This window comes from Coturnix japonica, chromosome 13 (genome assembly GCF_001577835.2).
Source record: "Coturnix japonica isolate 7356 chromosome 13, Coturnix japonica 2.1, whole genome shotgun sequence".
In the NCBI taxonomy this organism is placed as follows: Eukaryota; Metazoa; Chordata; class Aves; order Galliformes; family Phasianidae; genus Coturnix; species Coturnix japonica.
The window spans coordinates 15367905-15391585 of record NC_029528.1 but is presented as its reverse complement, the minus strand read 5'-3'; the positions used below and the strand labels follow the sequence as shown (position 1 = coordinate 15391585).

General features: G+C 46.8%; 1 protein-coding gene across 3 annotated transcripts in view; it reads left to right on the top strand.

Moving 5' to 3' along the window:
• NRG2 (neuregulin 2) overlaps positions 1-23681 on the top strand; it is a 125856-nt gene that overhangs the window by 78968 nt on the left and 23207 nt on the right. For 2 of the 3 annotated variants that reach the window (XM_015876268.2, XM_015876267.2), the window contains exons 3-5: positions 6546-6664; positions 10128-10193; positions 16951-17071. In XM_015876268.2, coding sequence (XP_015731754.1) covers positions 6546-6664; positions 10128-10193; positions 16951-17071 — 306 coding nt within the window. The remainder of the gene's footprint in view (positions 1-6545; positions 6665-10127; positions 10194-16950; positions 17072-23681) is intronic. The other variant, XM_015876269.2, reaches the window with a different exon arrangement.

Below are 23681 nucleotides of genomic sequence, written 5' to 3'. Positions count from 1 at the left end.
TCATTTTGGCTAACGCACCTGGGACTCAACCAGGGAACTTGAGAACTGAAAGGAGAAGCAGTTGGGTCTTGAGCTAGAACAATACACAAAGCCTGCAAGTTGGGGCTCATGAGGGATTCAGGGAATGGGCATTTGATCAAGCACGAGTGAGTTATAGTGACTAACAAGTTATGGCCAGATGCTGAGCAGCTTCAACTGACGGTGAATGCAAACAGAGCCGTGGAAGGAGATTTATGTGCCTGAAATTTTGTTTCTTCTTTTCCAGTGATGTTGGCTGGTTATAAAAAATAATCCTCTCCCTATCTAATGTTAGTCTATCTAATATTATTATTATCAGCTGCACAGTGACACGACTTACGCTGGAACACTTTCAGTGAAACATCAATTGAAATCCCATTCATGCAGATTAATGCTTTACCTGGCATCTGGGGAAGAAGGGCTGGGGTGGTGGCTGAGGCCACAGGCAGTTCATCTGGGATAGCACACTGTACACCCACAGTCATGAATTTGTTTGGTTCTCCTTCTGTGTCACGGATCGGGCACTGGCAAGGATCTGTGGCACACACCAGCTGCAGAAAAAAAGAGGTTTAAGAAGAAATGAATGATGTCCCAAATGCTCCAGACTCAGGAGTCTCAAAACTGTAACTGAATCTCTTGTACAACCCTGCGTAACATAATAATGATATGTTTGACAGAGGTTTTGAAGGAGTCTGTCCATCCAGAGGTGCTGTTCCATGCTGCTTTTCCATGATCTTATGTCTGTTCCTGAGAGGCATGTTCTTCTCTGATCTAAATACTTCCAGCCTGGCTTTGCTTGTCTCCATTGCTGTGCTCAGTGAAGGGCTTCCACCAAAGACTGCTGCTTTTAAAATGTCACCTCTCTTCCTACCTCCCTTGGTTTAAAACTATCTGGTTTTGCTTTAAAGGCTTTGTCTGGCCTTCCTCCTATGTCTGGCAATCCCTGATGTTTTAGTCCTACCTCTGAGTTGCCAATCCTATCAGCTTCCATCTAATATGTGATACCCTTTCAAATGAGGACTTCCGTGCCTTCCCCCCAAGCAGCACTAACTCTTTCTTCTGTTCCCAGCTACAGAAATAGCTGTAGTTCTGTTGCTGATGTAGTGAGGCTTCTGCATACTGTCCTAGCTGAGTCCCTACCTGAGGCTTCCTGTCTCCCTGTTTAGATACTTGCTTTTTGAACAGCTGCTGACATGCCCCCACTGACTTGCCAGCACAAGGGCAGTGGCACACAGAGGTTTGTATCTCAGCTGAGTGGCCACCAATCCACTCTGAGCGTGTGGTTGGATTTCACTGCCCCAGCTGCCCTGCACCTCTTCACGGTGCCTGGACAGCCATGGCAGTACAGAGATGCAGCCCAGTGCTCAATGGGAGGATGGAAGGAGTTGCACAAGTGACCCTGCTCTTTGGATTGTATTTATTGATCTCCTCCCCTTTTGCTGACGCTGTGTGACCCAGAAGGGACTCCAGCTCTTAGACCAGTGTCAGTGTCAGCTCTGCAGAGCGAGGACTGGTCGAGTCTTCTTTTAAAGTCAGCCTGCCCCAAGCCTGGGCACAGAGAGAGAGCAACACTGCTGAGCAGAGAAGGGGCAAATCTGCTTTTCAGGTTAGAACAGCACTTTAATGTTGGGGAGCAGGGGTAGGAGAGATCAAGCAAAGGGGATCTGGGGGTAGTTGGTCCTGCCCTGGGCCCTCTCAAGGACATTTGCTATCTCCCACTTCTCTCACAGTCCCAGCAGTCAAACCCCAGGCAGGGCAGGTAATGTTGTGAGGGAAGGAAGAAGGAGGACTTTGCCCACTGCAGAAGGGGTGGAAGCTCAGAAGTCTGAACCTCTGTTTTCTTACCCATCTTATTTGATTGCTTTGCTTGAGGGTTGCTTTTTTTCACCCGTTCTCATTCACTGTTTCTAAAGCTAATCCTAAACTAGCCAGATCATGCCCTGGAGTTCATAGCAGCCAGCACAGCCATGTGTTGTTCTCAGGCGCCACAAGCACAGACAGCTTGCCCAGCTCTGTAACCGAGGGCAGGGGAGAGCTTGGGGCTGTTTCCATCTGACTGTGTGGGTGAGAGGATGGTCCTGGCTGCCCCTCTGCCCTGTCTGGCGGAGCTGCTTTGCCATGGCCATCCTCGGTTTTCTTCACATTGTGATGAATTCTTCTACCTGATTTTCTCTCACTTCTTGCTGGGGAAGATGAGTGTGTTCCCTGGGCTGGGGGCACTGAGAGCCCCTGCTCCAGCCAGCAGAGCTGCTGATGGATGGTGGGCTGTTACCAGATGGTGCCTTGGGACTGTAAGATGGAGAGCTGGATGGTCTGAATCTTCTTGCCAGCCATAAACCCACTTTTTCAGGGCAAATTCAACACTGCAGAATGCCAGGGCAGCACATAGGCACCAACTGAATGGTTGGAAGGTGTGCAAGCAGTACACGTGGCACAGTGCCGGCCTCTGAGCTCTCCGCAGCACTGCTGTGCTGCCTGCCCTGGCTGGCTGTTCAGAGAGGAAAGGGGTTAATAGGTAACCACAGCAGTCTATCAAATGTCCTTTGCAAGAGTCACATCTGAGAATTTCCTTTTCCTAGGATCTCACGTGTTTTTACTATGGACAGTTTTCATTGACAATGCAGAGGCCAAATAAGGCATAGTCTTCCAGTTCTCTTCACCAGCTAATTCCTTGACTTTTTTATTACTTCTGTGTTAGCTCCTCTATTTTTAGAAGACTCATAAAATACTACAATAGTAGTAATCCAAGAGCTATTTCTGTCCTGCACGATGCAGAAGCAGTTGAACTCATGCAGGGCTCACCGAGTCCTCACGGAAACACAGACCGGTATCCGCCGGCTGTGCAGGCGCCGAGCTGCGCGGCTCCGTGAGGAGGTGGCCTGGGAAGAAGGTCCGGTTTCCACTTGGCATTGGGGAGGAGGAGAAAAATGATTCAGGCTAACCGAAGTGCTGGTGGGAACATGAGTCCTGTCACGAAAAGTCCCTCCCTGGGCGGGATGAAGCGCCTGTTTAGTTTCCTCTCACTGTACAGGAGGCCCCAGGGCCTGAGCTCATATTTCGGTGTCTAACTCTGAGATGTCTAAATTACAGCAAATGAGGCCACCCTTCCTGGCCAGGACTTGCTAGGATCTTTGTGTAGGTCTCGGCCATGGGCTGATCTCCCCGCTTCCCATTGTAGTCTGGAGATTGGCACTCCCAGCTGCCCTCTGGGGGTCTTGTTCTCTTGGCTGGAAAGGTATTTTGGGGATCCTGTTCTGGCCAGGCTGAAGGGCTCCTTGTGGATTCCATCCCACAGAGCTTGTGGACAACCTATTCTCCGTGGCTCACTCCTCCATCGCCACTAAGGGGATAATTAGTGCGTGGCTAAGTCATATGTGCTGAGGGTCAGAAAATACAATGAGGCAGATTTTCCCCCGGAGTACAGAAATGTCAACAGTGTTACACTGCGCTGAAATGATGGCATCTGTCAGTGACCCCAGCCCTTTCACTGAACAAACAGCCCGCGGCAGCGCCTTCCTCCAGAAGAATGGCTTCGTCTGGCAGCCAGGCACCTCGGGAGGAGTGTGGCGGGGCTGTCCCAGGGGCCAGCATCCCCAGGGAACGCAGCCCAGGAGGGCAGCAGGGGACAGGGAACTGTGGAAGGTTCCTCCTAGGGCTGTTACTTGGCACTTCTTTACAAACACACCTCAGCCATCAAAGAAACAAAATGCCTGCCCTCCAGGCAGCAGGAGGAAGAATGCAAACTTGTAAAACCAATTTCCTAAGCAGCTTTGAGGTATTTCAGAAGCATGTGAAAGTAGTAACATGGAACAGAGATGGACTGGTCATCTTTCTCTCTGCCACACGCAGGTCACGTAAGGGCTAATCTCTCTCACATCTTCAGTGGAGTTCATCTTGTGAAGAGTCGTTATTCATGGTTTCAAACTAAAAGAGCTGAGATTTAAATTAGATACAAGGAAACAGTTTTTTACACTAAGGGTGGTGAGGCACTGGCACAGGGTACGCAGAGAGGTGGCAGTGCCCCATCCTCACAGAGAGACAAGGTCTGTCTGGGTGGGCTCTGAGCACTGCTGGAGCTGTGGGTGTCCCTGTGCACTGCAGGGGGCTGGGCTGGATGGCCTCTGGGGGTCCCTTCCAACTCAAGCAATTCTATGACTCTATGATTCATGTGCTTTAAAAGGTTCAAACTGGTGCTCTGAAATAAGGTAGTTCTCTGTTTCAGGGCTCACTCATCCTCTTCTGTACCTTTCATCTCTCTCCCCTAGGTCTGTTGCCTGACATTATACATTGTATGGTTGAGGTCATTGGTCCCAAAAAAAAGCTCTTGATTTCTTTAAGGGTATCTTGCAGTCTGGGAGAGATTCAACAAGCTGTTTTAGAAAATAATCTCCTTTGACAGTTCAACAGCCTTGTGCATTAAAACAAAATGATCCTCTTTGGTTTCACCTTGATGCCGAGGTTCTATAAATACCAGCATTGCTTTATATTCTGCTCACATTCTTCTCCAGTTCCAGGTAAAAGACCACATGTCTCTCATCCTGTTAGTGGAGATGAATCCGTCAAGTATGACCCCTTACATTAGCCTTTTGTGTCACTAAATTACTTGCTAATTTGTATATTTGGAATTTAAAAACCTTTCTCTGCAAATGATCACGGACATGGGTGATACAGAGTGGATTTTTCCAGTTACTGCACGCGGCAAAACGTGCCGTGCATATGAGATCACGGTGCAGCCAATGATCATTAGAATAACTGTTCTCTGGCAGCTGCAGGTAGCATGCTCACTAATGCTTTCAGCTTTCAGCACCTGGCCTTGACCCTTTGCTGACTGTTCCTACACCCGTCTCTGTGGAGGGAGAGGGGAATGGGGCCATGCACTCATTTCTACAGCCCCGTAGGGCCAAAGTCCATCATCCAGTGCCTGTCAGACCTCCCCAGCAAGTCTTTGCATCAGCCTGTTTGTTTAGACCCCCGCATTTGAACATGTTGACCCACATAACTGGCTTTGCACTGTGGAGTAGGGGAGACCTCAGATTAGTGGAATTCAGGAGACATGCTGTCAACGTTCATTTGAAAATTGTTCCACATGGGCCCAAAACTCTTGTGATTGAATGTTTGACCACATCTTGCAGAACAGGGCATTGCCTGTATCCTGGGAGCTGTATCAAGTCATCTCAAGTGCTTCTCATTTGCTAACACAGTGAGTGAGATGTTCACGCCGTGTCCTTGCGCCATGGCTCCCAGTAGAGCAGCATGTCAGGGTGTTGAAGAGATGTCAGTGCACTTCAGTGAAGGACTTTCTATGGAAAATCATTTGCACAGCCCAAAGTCCTTCCTAGATTACGTATGCGATGTTGCAAATATTTCCAAATATAATGGTTTTCCACATTAGAGGAATTTTGCCTTCAGCAACGTAGACCAGTGGGACCTCTTTTTAAATCTGCCAGTGCTTCCAAGCTTCTCTGTCAAGTGACTGTATGACACAGACCTGAGACAAGAGCTTGGGGTAGGAAGCAGAGGGAAATGTTCTCACCAGAAGGAAGCATAGACTGTTTCTTGATAAGCTGTCTAAACCAGAAGGAAATATAAAACAGAGGGTCTGCTGAGGAATTTCCCTTGTGGTCTCAGGAGTGGTCTTTGGTGTGTGTTGAAGGCTGGTTGATCTCTGTCAAACTAGTTAATAAATGGTTTTGCCTTGTCATCAGAGAGACATCTTGGAGAATGAGAGATGAGCCAGGTGGAGGGGAAGGTGATGGCCTTTTCCTGTACCACCACAGAGCTCTGCCCTGTGCAGCTCCCATTCCCACAGAGCACACAGCATGGGTTGTTAGGCCATGTGAGCAGTCATCACCTACATCATCTCCCAATCTTCCTGGGTGTTTCTGGCCAATAAAATGATCATGGGGATGTCAGCCTGACATGTCTGTAGTGCACAACGTAGTGTGTGTATTTGGGGGAGACAAAGTGCTTGCACTGTTGGCCCAGAGAAAGCTACAAGACAGTTGTTCAACTTAAACCTTGAGGCTTTGGTTTGCAGGCTGGAATGCATGGGGATCTGAGTGTGCAGCACAGCAGGACATGGTCAGGGAGCTGAGCTGCTCACCCTCCTTGGTAAGGTGCAGAATATGCTGCTCCTCTCCTTCCTGCAGTCATATCTCGGTGTTCTTCAGCAAAACGGCCTTTCTCTGGTCTGTGTGCTGGGGAGGTGGGGTCTTGTGTTCAGCCCCTCACAAGACTTCTTGACATTCCATATGTGGCCTTCCTGAGAATGGGAGCAGATGTCAGAGCAAACCATGGCATCAGGCTAAGAGCGATGGGTTCAAAGGGAGATGTTCAGTTAGGAAATCACGATGGCTGTGATTCCTGGGAAGGGTCTGATTTAAATCCTGATTGGCTGGTGAGATCAGGCAGACCGTCTCCTGCAGAAGGGGTAACTAACCAGGCAGCGTAGCAGGGCCAGGAATGGTTATCAACTCATGAGGATGGTTAGCAATTGAGTAAGAAATGTCTGCTATACTTTTCAACAGAAAGATTTCCAGACTGCAGTTCAACAAGGTGAAGCTGGAAGATGCTGGGGAGTACAGCTGCGAAGCGGAGAACGTTTTAGGGAAAGACACCGCAAAAGGCAGCCTGAATGTGAGAAGTGGTAAGTGAAGAAGTCAGCGAATGTCTTGAGCCATCTGTCATTCAAGCAGAAAGCGGGAGGTTCTGCAGGTGATCTGTCTTGCATTTTGTGTCATGCTTTCAGGATATCGAGTAAAACAATCTCGGGAGATAAGAAAAATGAAGCTTAGCATAAATGTTTATCTTTGTTATCTGTCACTGGCAATGTGGTTCATTTACATTTTAAATAAACTTACAGTCTATGTATTTTTAAAAAGGGGCAAGGAAGAAAGCAAGCTGATGGGCTCGATGTTCTATTTCTTTAAAGAATTTCTGAGAAGCAAAACCCACCAGAAGACAAGTAATTAAACCGTAGCTTTGTGATGAGTGAAGTTGCTTCTGGTTTTCATCCTAGAATGTGTGCTCCATCTCTTAGAGCTCAGCGGATGGAGTCTGAGGTTAGGTGGTTTTATTATTATCTTGGTCATCATAATTATATTGCTTAACGTGATGGTTTGGATGCACCCTCCGGCTCTGAAAGTCCCCGCAGTGGTTGCCAGAAGCCAGGAGGGTGTGAGCAGGGGAGGGATGGCTGCTGGGAGCTCTGTTGCCTCAGCTTTTCCTCCTGCCATTCAATGGCCACTGTGGAAACCCCAGCTCTGCCATGTGGCCCTTCGGCACAGTCCAGTTTCACTGCTGCTGTGCTCTCAATAGCACTGATCACATGTGATGGAAGGTACCTTTTTCCCGCTGCTTTCTGACATTGTTTTCTCTATTAACCTCTACCTCAGCAGTGTCTGCAGTCCTGGATATTTTGTGAGGCTGGAATACTACATACCTCCCCCTCAGTTACACTACCTGTACAAAGCCAGTGCTTGCAGTGCCTAGGGAAGGCAGCCCATACTCAGACCTGGAAAATTAGCCTTGCTTTCTTTCTGATCATGACACCTGTGTCCAGAGCAGGCCAACAGAGGCAGTGCTGCTCCTTTTCTCTTACTCATGCTCTGGCTGTCCCATCATGGTGCAAACAGCTCTGCTGGGCTTGGAGCTGTGTGTACAACCTGCTGTGTGCAGCACAGCCAATGCCTGGCACCACAGCCCTGCACACCTCTACTCCTCCAGCCCTTGCAAAAGAAGAAGACCGATGGAGCAGTGCTGTCACTTCATTGTGCATGCTGCTCACAGAACTAGGGCAATGCACATCACGCCGCAGCAGCTCCCAGGTGTAACTCTTCTTGTCTGGCCAGTGCAGGAGCAGGTGGCTCTCACTGGTGTTGCAGGGTGTGTGAGGACATGCTTGAGTTGCCCAGTAATTATTTGAGAGTACAAAAGCAATCAAAAGAGACACAAAAATCACCATTACCTGGTGGGAGCTGCAGGCTGCAAGGGGCTGCAGATTCAGTAAATAAAAGATAGCCTGGTGTGCCCTGCCCGTGATGGGGTCTTGATGAATCTGTTTTCAAAGCAACCTTGAAAATCTACCTTTGGCTTTTGAGCGGAGCAGCGTGCACACCTTGCCACTGCTGTGTGCAGGTCACCTGGCAGGAGAGCAGGTATTTGCAATTGAATGTTAGATGTGGTCCCTTAAAAAGGTAAACAAGATGTTGCTGATCACTGTAGGATTTTGCCACTCTGCTGTTCTCTCGTGCCCTTCTTTTGCTTCTCCCCAGAGCTCCTCAGGGCAGAGCACCATTCATCTGTGCCTGTGCACTTGCTGACAGGTCTTCCTCTTTTCTTCCACACTGCTTGTACTGCTGGGCCTTCCTGGGGCATGGGAAGCTTTCCTCAGCTCCCTTCTGCACACTCCCTTCTTCTGTGATACTTTTCAATAGAAAGCTTCCCAAGGCATCCATCTGCTTGTCTCTGAACTCATGTATTCTCTTCTCTTCCTGCCCACATTACTCTTTGTGCTCTTTCTGACTACATCTCAGCTCTGCTCTGTACAACTGTACTAGTTGACAGCAATTAATCTGAGGTGCACAATCTCCCTCTCCTTGAAGCCTCCCTCTTTCCCTGAAGCTCACTACAGCTATTGCTGCTTCTGTTTATTCTGCTTCTCCATTCTACTTTGTCACTGCTGCCCTGTCTGTGAGGACAACATCCTTTGAGGGATGGAGGCTCCTGAGCCCCCCAGGTCCTGGCTGGTGCTCACACACGAGGCCCTTGGGTCTGTGGATGGGGATGTCTCTGCTGGCAAGCATTTCTCAGCCTGGTGAGGCAGAGTTGCTGTTGCAAAGTACTCTTCTCTGTATTCTATTCCACTACAACTTTTCAGCCTTTATCACTTGCACAAAGAACCACTTCAGTCCCATTTCTCTGTCTCAAATCACTGAAAATGCCACACTGAAAAGAGATTTTCATTAGAAAGAGAGTGGTTGCAGTGCCGTGGCCCCTTGTCTCTTAGAAAATGCCCACTGGCCAATCCCAGCAGCTCATACCTCCTCTGCAATTCCTGAGTTTCCACAAAATACCCGGCTTGGGGGAAGAAGTTTCCCATTGAAAAGCTTTGGAAGAGTGTTGATTTCTGAGGAAATCAAAACATGTTGTGCTTTGGTGCTCTTTTCAGATTTTTAGTACTTTGAGGTCAATCTGGTGCTTTCTTAGAAGAATGTCCATTTCCTGGTCCTCCTTATTGGTAGCGTAATATTGGCAATGCAAGTGGGAGTGACAGCATAGCTGAGATGTGACAGTTTCAGACTTGTTTTCCTCAGAAATTTTGTAGGCAGCTTCTTGACTAATGCCCCACGAAATACCCCCTTTGCTGAGAACTCCAGGAAAACTTAAAGTTTTCCAACAGACTTTTTTTGCTTCCCTTATGTTTCTCTTTTCCTGGTGGCCTCATCCCCGTGTCTCCACACAGCACTGTCTCCTGGTGCTTTCTGCTCCCTACCTCTGGCTGTGGCTCACTGTGGGCAGTGGGCTTTCCCAGCCTCCTTCACTTTAAGGAGGGAATCAGTACGTGTGCTGGGCTTCCACACTGCCTTTGGCCTTGGACTTCATTCCTTTCCAGCTCCTCCGTCCCTTGTAAGAGCATTACTTTGTGTTGCAGAGCTGCAAATACTCACAGGGTGGAGGCTTATTACCATCATGAGCCCATCTCACCTTTTCTTAAGCTCCACGTTTTTTCCCTATTTTGCCGTGATCTTTGCTCTCTCACAACCATCAGGGCTGTGCAAACCTGTGGCAGTTTCACTCATCCTACCCCCAGTGAACCCTGAGCCCTTTCCGCCTTTTTTATCATGATAGAGGCCCAGGTGGCACAAGTCCCTTTATGGTGAGGGGACCGACATGCGCTGTGCCATCCCCCTGCAGGATTCGTGTTTGTCTGCCTCTCCCCCATTTATCCATCTGAGCATCCCCTCGCCAGTACTAACATGTCAGCAGCCTCCCCAGCCCGTTCCTCCCAGCAGCACCTGCTCCCATGCTCCTCCCTGCATAGCTAAGCCAAATCTTCTCTGTTCAAATTAGATATTTTGTTCACTACTTTCTTACCTTAATTTCCCCAGGAACAACGAAAGCACCACAAGTTTTACCAGCCTCAGAAACTAAAATAGTTGTTATGGAAGAAGAGTGTAAGTACCTCTCCCCCCAACTCCCATACAGCTTCTTTCCCCTTATTTGTTTTGGTTTTATGAGACAAATTCCACAAATGCTTGATTGCCTCCTGGAATCTTCTTTAATCGCTGCTTCTCTTTGATTCCTCCCAAAGTCCTGATCTTCCACTAAATCTTTCAAAATATGATTTGTGTTGCTGTGTCCATCTTGGAACGGGAGAGGTTCATAACTACTGTAACGGCAGCTTGAAGAACACGCTACTTATAATTGGTAGTGGATTTTAAGTGTCTGCAGCTCTTCCAGTGCACTGATTTATTGATACTTCTGAAATGTGCTTGTTGCAACCTTTGGTCTGGGGTTTTATTTGATTTTGGCTTTTGGGACCAGGTGAAATATATATATATATATATACCACAACAAAACAGGCTACAGGAAATACAAGGAAGGAGACATAAGGCTCCTAAGAGTAAGTCAAAAGAAAGAGGCAGAAAATCCAGCTGCTCACTGCTGTCACATTGTTGCTCGAGTCTCCAGAAAACAAGAAAAGATTTCCCAAAATGTTATTCGATTTGATTTGATTTGATTTGGTTTGATTTGATTTGATTTGGTGGAGCTGCTTCTTAGCATTCCCTTGGATTTAGTTGTCATGAGTGCAGTAGAAAATAGGCACACACAAAAATCAAAATGTATACAAGTGTAAACCTGGGAGCCAGGCTGTTGGCTCGTCTCCTTCTCATGGGGTGCGTTATTTCTGTGATGGAGAGTCTCTCCCTGCTCAGGGACACTGCAGCTCACAGAGAGCATCAGCACGCTGGACAGCCCACCCAGAGCCTGTCCAAGGGCGAGCCCAGGACCAAGCAGGCGTTTCCACATCTGGGCTGTATCTCCTTTCCAGCTGCTGAGCTGACAGTGCAGCTGGCTGCACCTCTCTGTCAACAATTCCATTTTCCAGATTTTATAGGGATGTTTTCTGTTTGGAAAGCTCCATTCTTATGATATTAAAGAGAGAGCTGGGACTACTTAAGCTGGAGAGGCCTCTGGGAGGCCTTATAGTGTCCTTCCAGTACCTGAAGGGGACTTACAGGAAAGGGCAAATCTGCCTTGCATCCTAGTCCAGCTCATGTGGGGGGCAACAGTATATCTGGGGAGAGTACTATACCCACTATGGGGTACATACATGGGGCACCACTCCTGCAGTGCAGTAACACCTTCAGGTGAGATGTTCAGAGCCATTTAGCAGGTGTAACAAGCTGTGCCATGGAGTATGTTGTGAGCTGGCCTGGTCATAGTGTCAGTCTTAAGTGACTTTAGTCTACATAGTCAAGGCAGACTCTGTCAGCCAGATTCCAAGGGAAATCTCTGATGTCTGAGAAATTGCTTCTGTGATGTTTGTATTTTGCCATGATACAGCTGTCTTTCCCCTTCTTTGAATATATACTTGTGTCTGAGTTTTGCTGAACAAGAGCAGTCACGGAGATGCTTGCTTGAAAAAGCAGTGGGGCTTAGAAGAGAAAGTGTAACTGCTTCTCTTATCAAGGAATCTTCCTGATGATCCTGTGAGCATAAGATGGTTGCAGGAGCCTTCTCCATCATGAAATAGTGTTAAATAAGACACATTGCCTTGTGTTTGTCACAGGTGAAGGTTGCGCACTGGGTGGCTACAATGGCTCGGCTCACAGGCAGGAACTTGCAGGGATGGGGTAACTTGATTGTGTGCCACGATGAAAAGAGAAACGTCCTTTATACTCATTCCAGCATCCAGAGTATTCAAAATGGTAATGTGATCCTGTCAGTGTACAGCGTAAAGCAGCCAGACAGGGCTCTGTGGCTGCAGACCTGCTTGGTAAACAGAATAGGAATCATTATCAAAGTTCAGAAACATTCTAACAGAGACAGAAATGGAATGGAGCTCAGAGCAATCTGTAAAGCGTTCTGAGATGTGAGGTCTGTGCAGGATGAAGATGCTAAAACTTTACCAACATTTCATTTTCAGAAAGTGAGGTAATGTTTGAAGTCTCTGAGAAGGGCAGTAACTCCTTTTGCTGGGCTCTCCCCTAATTCCTTTCCTTGATTTGGACAAACAGGTGAACTCTTAAGGGTTAAAGGAGAGCACAGGCTGGGTGCAGGAAGTGCACTTTGGATTCTTGCAGACAGTGTTGGGCAGGTGCTCTAAAGCAACATGTGGATCACAGCAGCTGCTCACCTGGGCTCTCTTTGTGCCCTTTGTCTGGGACACTGTCCGGCTAATCTGCCCAAACACCTTCCCTTTGCTGGCCTATGTGGGCTGGGCAGTGCTTGCTGGGCCATCTAATTTCACCCCACTGGCGTTCTGCAGCACAGAGACATTTGGGAGCAGATGACAAAAACAAAGAGGCAACGCAATAGAGGCAGTGCTGAGTTGTACTGGTGGCTAATATGCTGCACTTGGGTGAAAGCTGGGCCCTCTGGATTGAATTGCAGGGCTTTTAATTCAACCACTGGGGATCATAAGCACTCCCTTAAGTCCCTTTAAAGATCACCATGGAAAGGTAGGTACCATTTTTTCTCCAATTAAATCCACCTCTCTGTGCATCTTGGTGATGTTGGACTTAGTTTGGACTCATTCAGCCTCTCCCTCTCCTGTTTACTGCCTTCTCCAATGCTTAGCATCAGTCCGGTCTGAAGGCACTGTACTCTCCTAGAGTTACTGATACAGACACAAGCATGATGCTGTTGGTTTGGGGTGGAAGAGTGTCCAGCCAGCTCAGGGCACAGCTGGGGCAGATAAAAGCTGGTCTGCCAAGAGTCATGCGGACAGACCAGTTTGCAGATTAGACTAAAATAAATCCTGGTGTGGCCTTTGCTCAGAGAATTTAAAAGCCTAAATTTAGAGTCCAGAGCTGGAGGTGTGGTTGGTAATTGAATGAAGCCTGCACGTATGCAGGCATGATTACCTTGAGGAGGTTGTGCTGGAGATTTCACTGTCAATCCTCAGAGAGAGCTGTGCTGTGTCTGTCGTGTTAGATCACATTCATTGCTTATTTTGCAGTGTTTCTGAAGTATCCTGCCTTCTACTCAAGGTGTGATGTTAAGACAGGCCATTATGACTCTGAAGTCACAGACAGGGAGTCCATCTGTGAAAAGTAAAGTGTGGGTTGGAAGCTGACATCCCCTTGAAGAAGAGAGGCATCATGGCCAGCCTTTGGAGCAGGAGGTGGTGTACCAGGGGATCTGCCTGTTGGTCTGACTCCATCGTGTGGTCCTGTCACACTGCTGCTCTTCCTGAGCTTAAGCTATCCTGCCTGTAAAGCATTTGTGCTGGCACTAGTTCTGCTTTTTAAGTTGTTGAGCAGATCCTCTCACTGAAGTATCATGTTGCTGCTATTACAGCTGATGATGGAGATTTGGAAAAATAAAATGATGCGGTCCTAAAATATAGAGACAAAGATAGAGAAAAGCCTAGAAAAGCTAATTAATAAAACTGGAGAGATCAGTTTGGAGAAGCAGCTGGTGGGGTTTTGATCATGCAGGACTTCATCCTTGCAGGACCTTGGTGCTTCTAAGTCCGTAAACTTGTTATGCAATGAAACACATGGACAGTCCTTACAGACACATGGGGAGTGCTGCCCGTGTGCTTTGGATCAGCCATAGCTTCTGCTCTCAGATGAGTGTCCTGAAGTCTGACATTTGTATTTTTGGGTGAACTTCTAGTCTGGCTTTTGATCCTCATGATCCCCGCGGGAGAAGGGAAGGTAATTCCAGCAGGATCTATTGCAATGAAAAGCAGGAGTAAATGCTGGAACATTTCCAAATGAATAAACACACAGAAACACAAAGGAGCAGAATTTTTATGAGCTCCGGAGTCACTGATCCATTGCCAGGCAAGCCTTAGTCTGTGCAAGCCCTTCTGATTTGATGTACCGATAGCAGCAATGAGCATCCAGCCTCCATTCACTTTCAGTGAGAGGAGAGTGCTGTGCGAAATGTACAGAAATCTGCCACCGAGGGCATGGTTAGGATCAGCAGTCGGTCCGTGTATTTATCAGCGTAAATCATGGGTTTAGTGTGGCTCACCGCAGAATTACACTGCTGCAGCTGAGGAATAGGTTGGCCAGACACCTTCTCAGCCATGTTCCCCTGACAAGGAGTTGGATGAACTATGTTGAGAGGAACCTCAGCAATTCTGTGTTTTATCAGTAAGTACATGAGGCATATACAGAGCAGGCAATTTGTATACACTCTCCGACCAGCTGAGTTCATCTGTCTAACTGAATGTCTAAATATTGAGAGAATGAAGTGTCTGTGCTCTATGAACTCACTAGTCAACATTATTAAAAAAAAAAAAAAAAAGGCAAGAGTAGTTAAACTATCCCTGTTTCGCTGCTTTCCTCGACAGTAGCTGGAGATTGTGAAAAATTAACTGCAATTTATAGCCCAAGCTGCAGTAATTAACCCTTTGGAGACTGCAGGCAGAATATTTCACTTGATTTCTGAGAACAGACTGACGAGCTGCCTGCAAAGCCTAACCAACGTGCTTGATAGGAGTTGCTTAAGATTCCTGGCCTCAGCAATATCCCAGAGCGGCCAATACCCTTTGGGGGCTCTGCACTCACTGTTCTCATGGAGGAATGAGATCGCAGGGTTATTATCAATAAGGGTCTGCATTCAGTAGGTCTAATCTCAAAATGAACATCGGGAATTATTATGAACCCTGCGTGCATCCCTGGGCTGCACTTTACCTGCAGTTCTGGTGTCATCATCTGCAACAGGGAAAGCAGAAACAGAGAGTACAAAAAGGATTACAGCAAAGTAACCTGTGTGTAGGAGGCTACTAAATCATTGTGCTCTAGCTGGCAAAGAAGATGCTGCCTGTGCCTGCAAAGCCACAGGTAGCACAGGGGAAATGTGTGAAAACACACACTCTTTTCTTCTGGTGCAAGAGCTAGAAAGGGTCAGGTTTCAAAGAAGTAAATTGAGATGCGTCTTTTCACACTGTGTACGTAACACTGGAGTTCTTGTCACAAATAACGTGGATGCTACAAGATTAGATCTGTTCAAGCAGCAGCGAGACACATTCATGGAAGAAAAGTCCACCACAGGCGCTGCAGCTGACTTGAAGTTCTCTGAGCTTCCCATCCTAGATGGCCAGAAGAAAACTGTCATTGCATGCTGATCTGCCCTTCCTTAAGCACTGCCTATTTGTCAGACTCCTGCTGGGGCTTTTGTTTGACCAGCAGAGCTCAGCTTTTGTTCTGACAGCAGCTTGCATTTCACGACACTCTTCTCAACCAGAACCTGAGCTGACTGCCTCTTTTTCTTGGCATTTGGAACATCTGGATTGTGAGAATATGATTTTGTGACTCAGTTTTAAAGTTCCTTGTGCTTTGCTGGAAAAAAAAAAAGACACAGTACTTGCAGAAAATGGGATTTAAGAAGGAATGACTTTAACGAGGTGTTCATAGGAGAACTGACCAACCAGCTCTTCTGTCAGACACGGCTCTTGCTGGGACACGTGCAGTGTGCACTTCCCAAGCCTTATTCGTGTCAGTCTCTTTTTTAATTCCACTTAAAGGAAGAAGATAGTTTATAATTGGATGAAAATCCCGTTATAATCCCAGTCAGATGAATCTCTAACTGGTCAGGACTGTAATTCACTCTGGTGTTAAAACATCACACAGTGCTGGTGTAAAGAACTCAGCTGAAGGAGTGGCCTTGCAGAGTCCCTAGGTGTTACCCTTTAGAGCTCCTCAGTCCCCAGCAAACAGCTCTCCACTGCTCATGGAAGTAATGTGCTGCTATAAAAATTGCACAGACTCATTACAAAGCCATAATGATGGTTTTGGTTTCTAGTTCCCATTAAGCTGAATTGGAAGAGATCCCACTGAGGTTAATTGGAAGGAAGAAGTGAATTTCCCTACAGAAGTTTGGGAGTTTTCATATTTCAGGGGTGTCTGTGGGGAATTCTTTGGAGTGTTGGTGGAATCATCTGTCCTCAGCCTCCATTCTGTTTGTACCTTACACGGCAGGAAGGCTGTGAATGCTTTTGGAAAAGCATTTGTACCCAGGGAAACCTGAGCCGTGCTTATTTCTTCCTCCTTAGCACAGACCAGGACTGGCTGCCTTATCGTGACAGATTTCTGCTCGGTCTCTAGAAGCAGAACCAGAGGCACTACAGAGACATGCTCAGAAACAGGGGAGGAAGAGATGGAGTTGTTTCTATTTGCACTGGACCTGTTCTGGTGACAGTGAGGGCATCTGCTTCAGGAGCTGAAAAATCACTTCCTCTGGGAGATGTGGAGCTGTCGAAGCATCCTCCTATCATTGAAATGTCCTCTGCAGAATCTCTGGGTCTTTGTCCAGCATTGTGATGCAAATCAGGCCTCAGCAGCTGTCACCTGGCTCCCTCATTCTAAGAATGTGCTCTGGGCTTCCTAGCGCTGGTGCAGGATTGTGTGCATGTGGAAAAGGAGGAAAAGGAGAGCTGGGAAAGGGCACTTCTCCACACAGCTTACCCAAAGGATCCTCTTGTCCTGACATGCCAGGAGCCTGGAGGAGGGCAAATCCTCAGCTCCTCACTCACTTTGCCACCTCTGCTGGGAAAAGAGAGGTCAAGTTGCAGGCCCAGCACCTGGAAAGGTGAACATAGGTCTAAAGACATGGGCTGAGGTTTGTAGCTCCAGGGTTTTTACTTCAGCAAGTGAACTAATTGAAAATCATCTAAGAAAACAGAGTTGCCCAACAAAGGAAATAACATTATATCCTTTTTGTGTTTGTGTGTGTTTTTTTCCCCTGCAGTAACCACAACTCTCTCCTCCTGGTCTGGGCATGCTAGAAAATGCAACGAAACAGCCAAGTCCTATTGTGTCAATGGAGGAGTATGCTACTACATCGAAGGGATTAATCAGCTGTCTTGCAAGTAAGTGAGTGTAGTTCTTGTGTCAACATGCAAATTACTTGGCTGTGGGAGAGGAGACTTCTGTGCAACTGCAGGAGAGGTAGCTCTGAAATGCTGGCAATTGCAGTTTGAGCTGTGCAGGTTCAGAATGGGAATGTAGAAGGGCGAGGGAAGGGGAAGAAGGTTTCTGTTTTCTTTTTGTGTGAGTGCCACTGCTGTTCCTGTTGTTTCCTTTTTTTTCTTAGATGAATCCACTTGTCCTGGCTCCTCACTTTCTCTTTCTCCCCTTTCTCCTCTGCAGCTTCAGGGAAGGTCGGGTCCCTGAGCTCTCCCTGAGCTGTGTCAAAGCTCCTTGCCCCCAGCTGACACCTCCTGTCCTCTGAGCAGAAGGACACAGCCACCTGAGGGGTGCCTGGCAGAGACCTGCCTCTTATCCCCCCCATCTGCTTCTCATGGGCCCAGAAACAGATTTAGCACACAGCTCTTCACTACTGTGTGCCTACCTATGCGACGGGCTGTGGGGCTGTTTATTGTTAACTTTCAAATACTAAAGTCCAAAAGAAAAGAAAAATAGCAAGGAGAAGCATTATTTATCCTTAAAATGAAATTTCTTGGTGGGATTAAAGTGGAGCCGCGTAGTCTGAGGATGTGGAATAGAATGTGAGAGATTTTCACCTCTGGTTCAAACTTATCCCAGTTTAAAAGCCCAGCAGCATCTTGGCTCACCCTCCAGACCTGATGTGGGTGAGCGTACAGTTTGATTAGGTGGTAGAGATAGATGTATCCAAGCCAATGCACGCCTCTGCCTGCCCCTGGGCTCCTGTGGAGTTAGCCTGATTTGGTGCCTGGGAGAGGGACTGATGGCTTGTGCCCAGCCACTGAGTGACGTGAGGCTGTGCTCATGGGACCACTGTGCCCAGCTTGGAAAAGCCCAGAGCTGATGGTTTTCTTCCAGACACCTCTGAGTGGAGGTCAGTGAATCTGAACCTAGGCCCACTGCTGCTCTACTGTGTGATGCTTGCCAGACAACTTGCCTCCTCAGGCCTTGAAGGATGAATCTGAAATGAGCCATCACCTCTCCTGGAAGGGCTGTGAGCTGGACTACACTCAGCACAACTCCCCTGCACTCTTGGTGCTCCGCTGTTTTGGCAGGAGTAGGAAAAGCCACATGGAAATGCATTCTGCTGAGCTCCTGTGTTCTCACTTTCCAGTGAAGGATCAGGTGTGGTGGAAAGGTCATGGTATCAACAGCATCTCCCAGTCCTCCTGGGCTTATCTCTTCTGACAAAAAGGAAGCTACATAGGACAGTAACTAGTTGCTGTGGTCCTCCACATTTTCCATGTGTGTGAGGTGGGAGCAGCCCTTCCACACCAAAGACCTGTCTTTTAGGATTGTTGTCACTGCCTTTGATGTCTCTGTGGCACCATGAGTTCATTCGGACAGAATCCTCCACTGAAACATGGGGGAAGACACAGCCACTATTCTGGTGTAGGTGCAGCCCCCAAGGTCCCAATAATTCCAGTGTTCCCATGCTTGGGAGGGCTCAGCCCTTTGAGCCTAGAGGAGTGTATGGTTCAACATCTATCTCTGAGCAAGGTGCTGGTGCCAGATCTTGGGGCTATTTCTTTTGGAAAAAACTTGAATCCAGATAAGACTCTCAGATCAGATAAATTACTAATTATAGCAAGAGTTACCTGAGGCCCTGCTGTATGCAGATATAATCTTTAGGCTCTATTATCCCTCGTGAAGGATAGACGTGGTAATTATGAAGTGTCTTCAGCAGATAGACTGATTTAACCAAAGTAACTCCTGCCCTATGAAGAAGCAGTCTGCCTTCCAAAGAGGCTGCTATGACAGCTGATGAGCAGAGGGGAAGCTCAGTGACAAATTCCATCAAGGTTTTAAGTGCCATGCAAAGCAGATGTACTTATCTCACGTAATTTGGAAGCCATAATTTCCTACTTGCAAATGGTAAAGAGATTTGTTTCTAATGGGTTCAGAGATACCAGTTGCTAAAACCAGATGGGAACTGAACTGGTGAATGTGGAAGGGCAGCAAATGCTAAACAAAAGAAGGTGTTTGAAGATCTGCACTGTCACCATTCATCGCCAGAAAAGACAGTTCTGCATTAACAGGAGCCCAGGGGACCCAAACACCTTCCGTGCAGAGCAGTCATTTCTGATCCTACTTCTCGAGGAAATGTCTGGGTGTTCATTCTCCTTTGGTGATTCTGTCGTCGAATCATAGACTGAAGACATAAATCCTGGATTTTGAACTGATACAACTTAGAGTTTCTGGGACTCCAGAAATGTGCAGTTATAGAGGAAGTTTTATGTATATACAGTTACATTCCTTGTTGCACCAAGGCAAGAGATCAGCTGCTGTGTGTGAAAGATGCAGTGATTTGGATTCAGAGAGGAAATGAGAGAAGGGGGAAAAGATTCAGGCTTTGACCTGTATCATGGGAGCCAGCCACACCATCGCTCTGAGATATGGGCATGGAGGATATCATTAGGTCCTTCCACATACAGCTGCTGCAGATGTCTTAGTGAAGAGAACAAACAAGACCCATGTGAGCCTCCTGAGCCAGCAGTGACATATCTACCCATTCGCTGTTCCCACTGTGCTATTCTGGTTAGAGTCATCACAGCCCTGGAGGTCTTCTGGCACTGTATGCCGGCTTGCAGTCTTCCTTCACCAAGTGCTATGGAGATTCCAGCATTCCTGGCCTCAGTGTGATACTACTGGTTTTTCACTGCGTTCAGAAGACAGAATCTTAACGAGTTCTTGTTCACTACCTGTCATCATTCTGTAATCACAAGCAGATTTCATTGAAGATCCTTGCTGTGGATGTTATGCCTGGCACTCTGGAGCAAAGAAAGACCAGCTGGATTCTCAACTGATTTCTTCTGAAGTGGCTCATGCATATTTTGTTACAGATATTGCCTAAATTGGCAGCTGCCCGCTTAGTATTATTTTCTAGCAGGCTTCCCAGAAATACATTCCTCCCGGTCTTTTAAATTCTGGGGAACAAACAGCAGCTCATCCTTTGCCTGCAAACTCACCTCCTCTCTCCCTTTTCAATACGCTTCATCTAGACTTTGGAGAATGCAGTTTCTTGTCCAGGGAAAAGCCCAGAACGGCACTAAAGCTGTGCCAGGCAGTGTGTCTGTTTTGGATTTTGTGCTTGCATAAATCAGTCCTTAATTTGAAGTAAATTCTACACATGCTAGTGTTAAAGGATACCCAAATATGATACAATCTGTGCTTTTATGCATACTCTGCAAACAGACCACCTGGAAGTTAATTGGGGAAGTCTGATCTGCCTCAGATATTCTACAAATTTGTGGCACAAACCCAGAAATCTGCTGAGCAACGCACATACAGAATTGGTCCAACGGCCTTGGAAAATTAAAGAGCCCGGGCTCTTGTTGTCAGAAAAATTTCTTGACCTTTCTCCAGACCATTTTGCTCAGAGAGGCCTTAGAAGGTGGGCAGTCTGGTTTCCCACCGTAACAGCAGGGAAGCTGTGAGTTTGAGTAGAGCAAATTGGAGTGCCTGCAGAACGGATGCACACAAGCAATTTTCAAGGGCTGGGACATGAACAGAGATGTTGCGTCCAACTGAACTCAGAGCTTGGGAAGGTTTTCAGCCTTTGACTGTGGGCCTGCCTCCATCCTGGAGCCTGTTGGGTTCCTGGCACAACTTGGAACAGTTTGAGGCTGCTCTCATCTGTTATCACTGAGTGCCAGGTCTTACAGGGTTGGGCTAGTGTATATATTACAGCAGAAATATTCTTCTTCCCATTTAGGTCTTGGCACACATCATCTTCAGTTGGGGTCTTCTGAGCCAAGCAAAGAAACAAAGTCATCTCTCTTCTGCACAGCCCTCCTCTGTTACATGATTCTTCAGCGTGTTTAATGCAGTTGAAGTGGCTGGTACTCTGGGGCAGGACCTTAGTAAACTGTGTAGGATTAGAAGACTTAAAGAGCTTTAAGACCAACCTCCTCCCCATGATCAGGCTGTACAGGTTGTGTTCGCAGGAGTCAGGTTGAAGGATTCCCAGGTGCTGACTTTCTGGGTTTGGGCTCTACATTTAACAAAATTACATGTTCCCTGAAGAGCTCACAGTGTTGAGCTGGGGGTGAAAATCACCATATACTATTCCAGGTCTCATGAACCACGACTAGTTTATTATGTTTTGTATTCTGTTTATCTTGGGTAAGGAGATCAGGTACCTTTCTGTGTTCAAGTGGTCTTTCTATGCATCCAGCTCAGCGTGCTCCCTTTAATGCACATGTAACTATAGCAGACCCTTGAGAACATTTGGAGTGTGGAAGCTGATCCTTCAACAAGACTCAGTGAAGACAACGGTGTTGATCCCACTGAGCTTCCACAGCTCGGTTGGAGCTGCACTGTTATCATCATAGAGTCTAGAAGTGGGTGTCCCTGTGGATTGGACTTCACTATACAGCAAACATGCCTTGATTAGCTGCTCTGGATAAGGCCTCTGCATTTAATCTGGTCGCTTTCTTTTCTACCCATTAGTGGTTCTGTGGAGTCCAGTGTTTTGTAGCTCTCCAAGAGCCTGATATCTGGGACTGGTCAGGGGACAATGACAGAACTGTCTTCTTTTTCAGCCCTTTGCACAGATAAGCAACGTGCTTGAGACATTTCTCCGTTTCCTTTTATCAGTGCATTGTGTCCTTCTGCTTCTGCTTCTCTTTATCTTGTTATTTTGATGCACCTGCTTGTTTACATTCTTCTGTAGCATGGATTGCATTATGAGAGCTACCACATTTGGCATAATTGAGGTTGTAAAGGAAATAGACCAACACCTGCAAGATTTAGGTTAGCAGATGTGCAGAAAATGTTTTGCTCCCAGCAGGAATCTTATTTTACATATTTGTTTGGTTAATAATGAAATAATAACTGACAATAGTCATTGCTCTGCCCTGTTTCAAGGTGAAGTGACAAAATCACTTAAACCATTTTGGCTTGGAATTTTTGAGGTGCTTTCTTTGGCTGATGATTGCATCTTTTTACCATGTAAATTAACTGCAATTCATCCTGAGCTCAAAAACAAACCTCTATGGATAAAACCTCTGTGGATTTTTTGAAATGTGGGAAAAGAAAAAAAAAAGCCTAAAAAATCCCAGCAATTTGAGGATCTGGTCAAAACTGACTGAACTTACTGAACATCTTCCAGCAACAACAGAAGTTAAGTAGAAAAATTCCGGACCAGTCTTGTTGATAGTATTTGCAAGTAGGAAAGTTTCATATGTAGCAAGTGGAGAATGGTTTTTAATTTGCATTTAACTCGTTAGACACAGAGGGATGTGGTCAAACAAGGCAGTTGGGTATTCTGCACACAAGCTGGAAGGGGCAAGGTGCTGCTTTTGAAACTTGTTGCAACCTTAAAACCTTTCAAGACTGTTCCTCGAGACACAACTTTACCCCTTCCCTTCTCAAAAGGAGAGGCATGTCCGGCCTCTGCAGGGCTGGTAAGTGGACTAGGGAGTCCAAAGATAGTATTTGAAGGAACAGTTTGCCATTCATTCTGCTTGGATAACCAGCCAAAATCGCTTGGCTAGAGTCAGACATGCAGGAAGAAGGAAGCAATGATAAAAGACCATTGCATGACCTTTGGTCTTAGGAAGCTTTACATTTCAGGTGTGTCACTCAGATCATAAGCTTAGCTGCTGAAGAAGAGCTTCCCACAGAGCTGTAATGCAGTAGACAGCAGATTTTACATGCAGAAGGAGTCCCTTCCATTTGCTTTGCTTGTCTAGAATATGAGACTCATGTGCTGTGCATGCTGGAAATTTCTTTCCTAGATGTCACAGCCGGAGAAGTGGTAATAAATAACAAATCTTCACCTTCACCAGCCCAGGAGTATCAGACAAACAGGGGACCATGTGCAGCACATGCTGTCAAAGTCATCCTGGTGACTGATGCTGCCAGCAAACTCACTTCTGGGAAATCAGGACCCAGAGGAGACAGAACTGCGTTTGTGGCTTCTGAGCAGTCTCACAGTGCACACCTTCTGCATGGGACTGCTTGGGAAGCACATCGTTTTGACAGGCTGGGAGGTGACAAAAGGCGTTCATGTTTATGAGAGCTGCTTTTCTGTCACTTCTCCCTGTGCTGATTCACTAACAACTAAAGATAAAAAGCCTGAGCTGCCCTAGACAGGGAGATGACTGTTATCTATTGCCTTCCATCTAGAAAGTTCTTTTCCTCTCCCACGCTTAGCTGACGGCTGAGATCTAAGGATGGGCTACATGGAGCTGTCATGGCATCAAAGCTTGTTTGACACCTTTCTGTTCTGCTTTTTCACTTCTCACCAATTTATTTTTCTGGGTTTCATTTTCTTCCACCAGTTTCCAGTTGATTTTCAGTCTTCCCTCAGCAGCATGCAACTTCAGTCACATTCAAGTTCTATCCATGGCTGATATCTTGCAAACATGAATCTGAGGCAGTTTTAGCTCCCTTCAGACAAAATGTCCATTTCCTTAGCTGGGTAAGACATCTGCTTCACTCGTGAGCACCCTTAACTCCCTTCAGGATGCCCACAGCACACACATGAACTGAATCTCAGATCACAGACAAATGGCCAGCACATCCTAA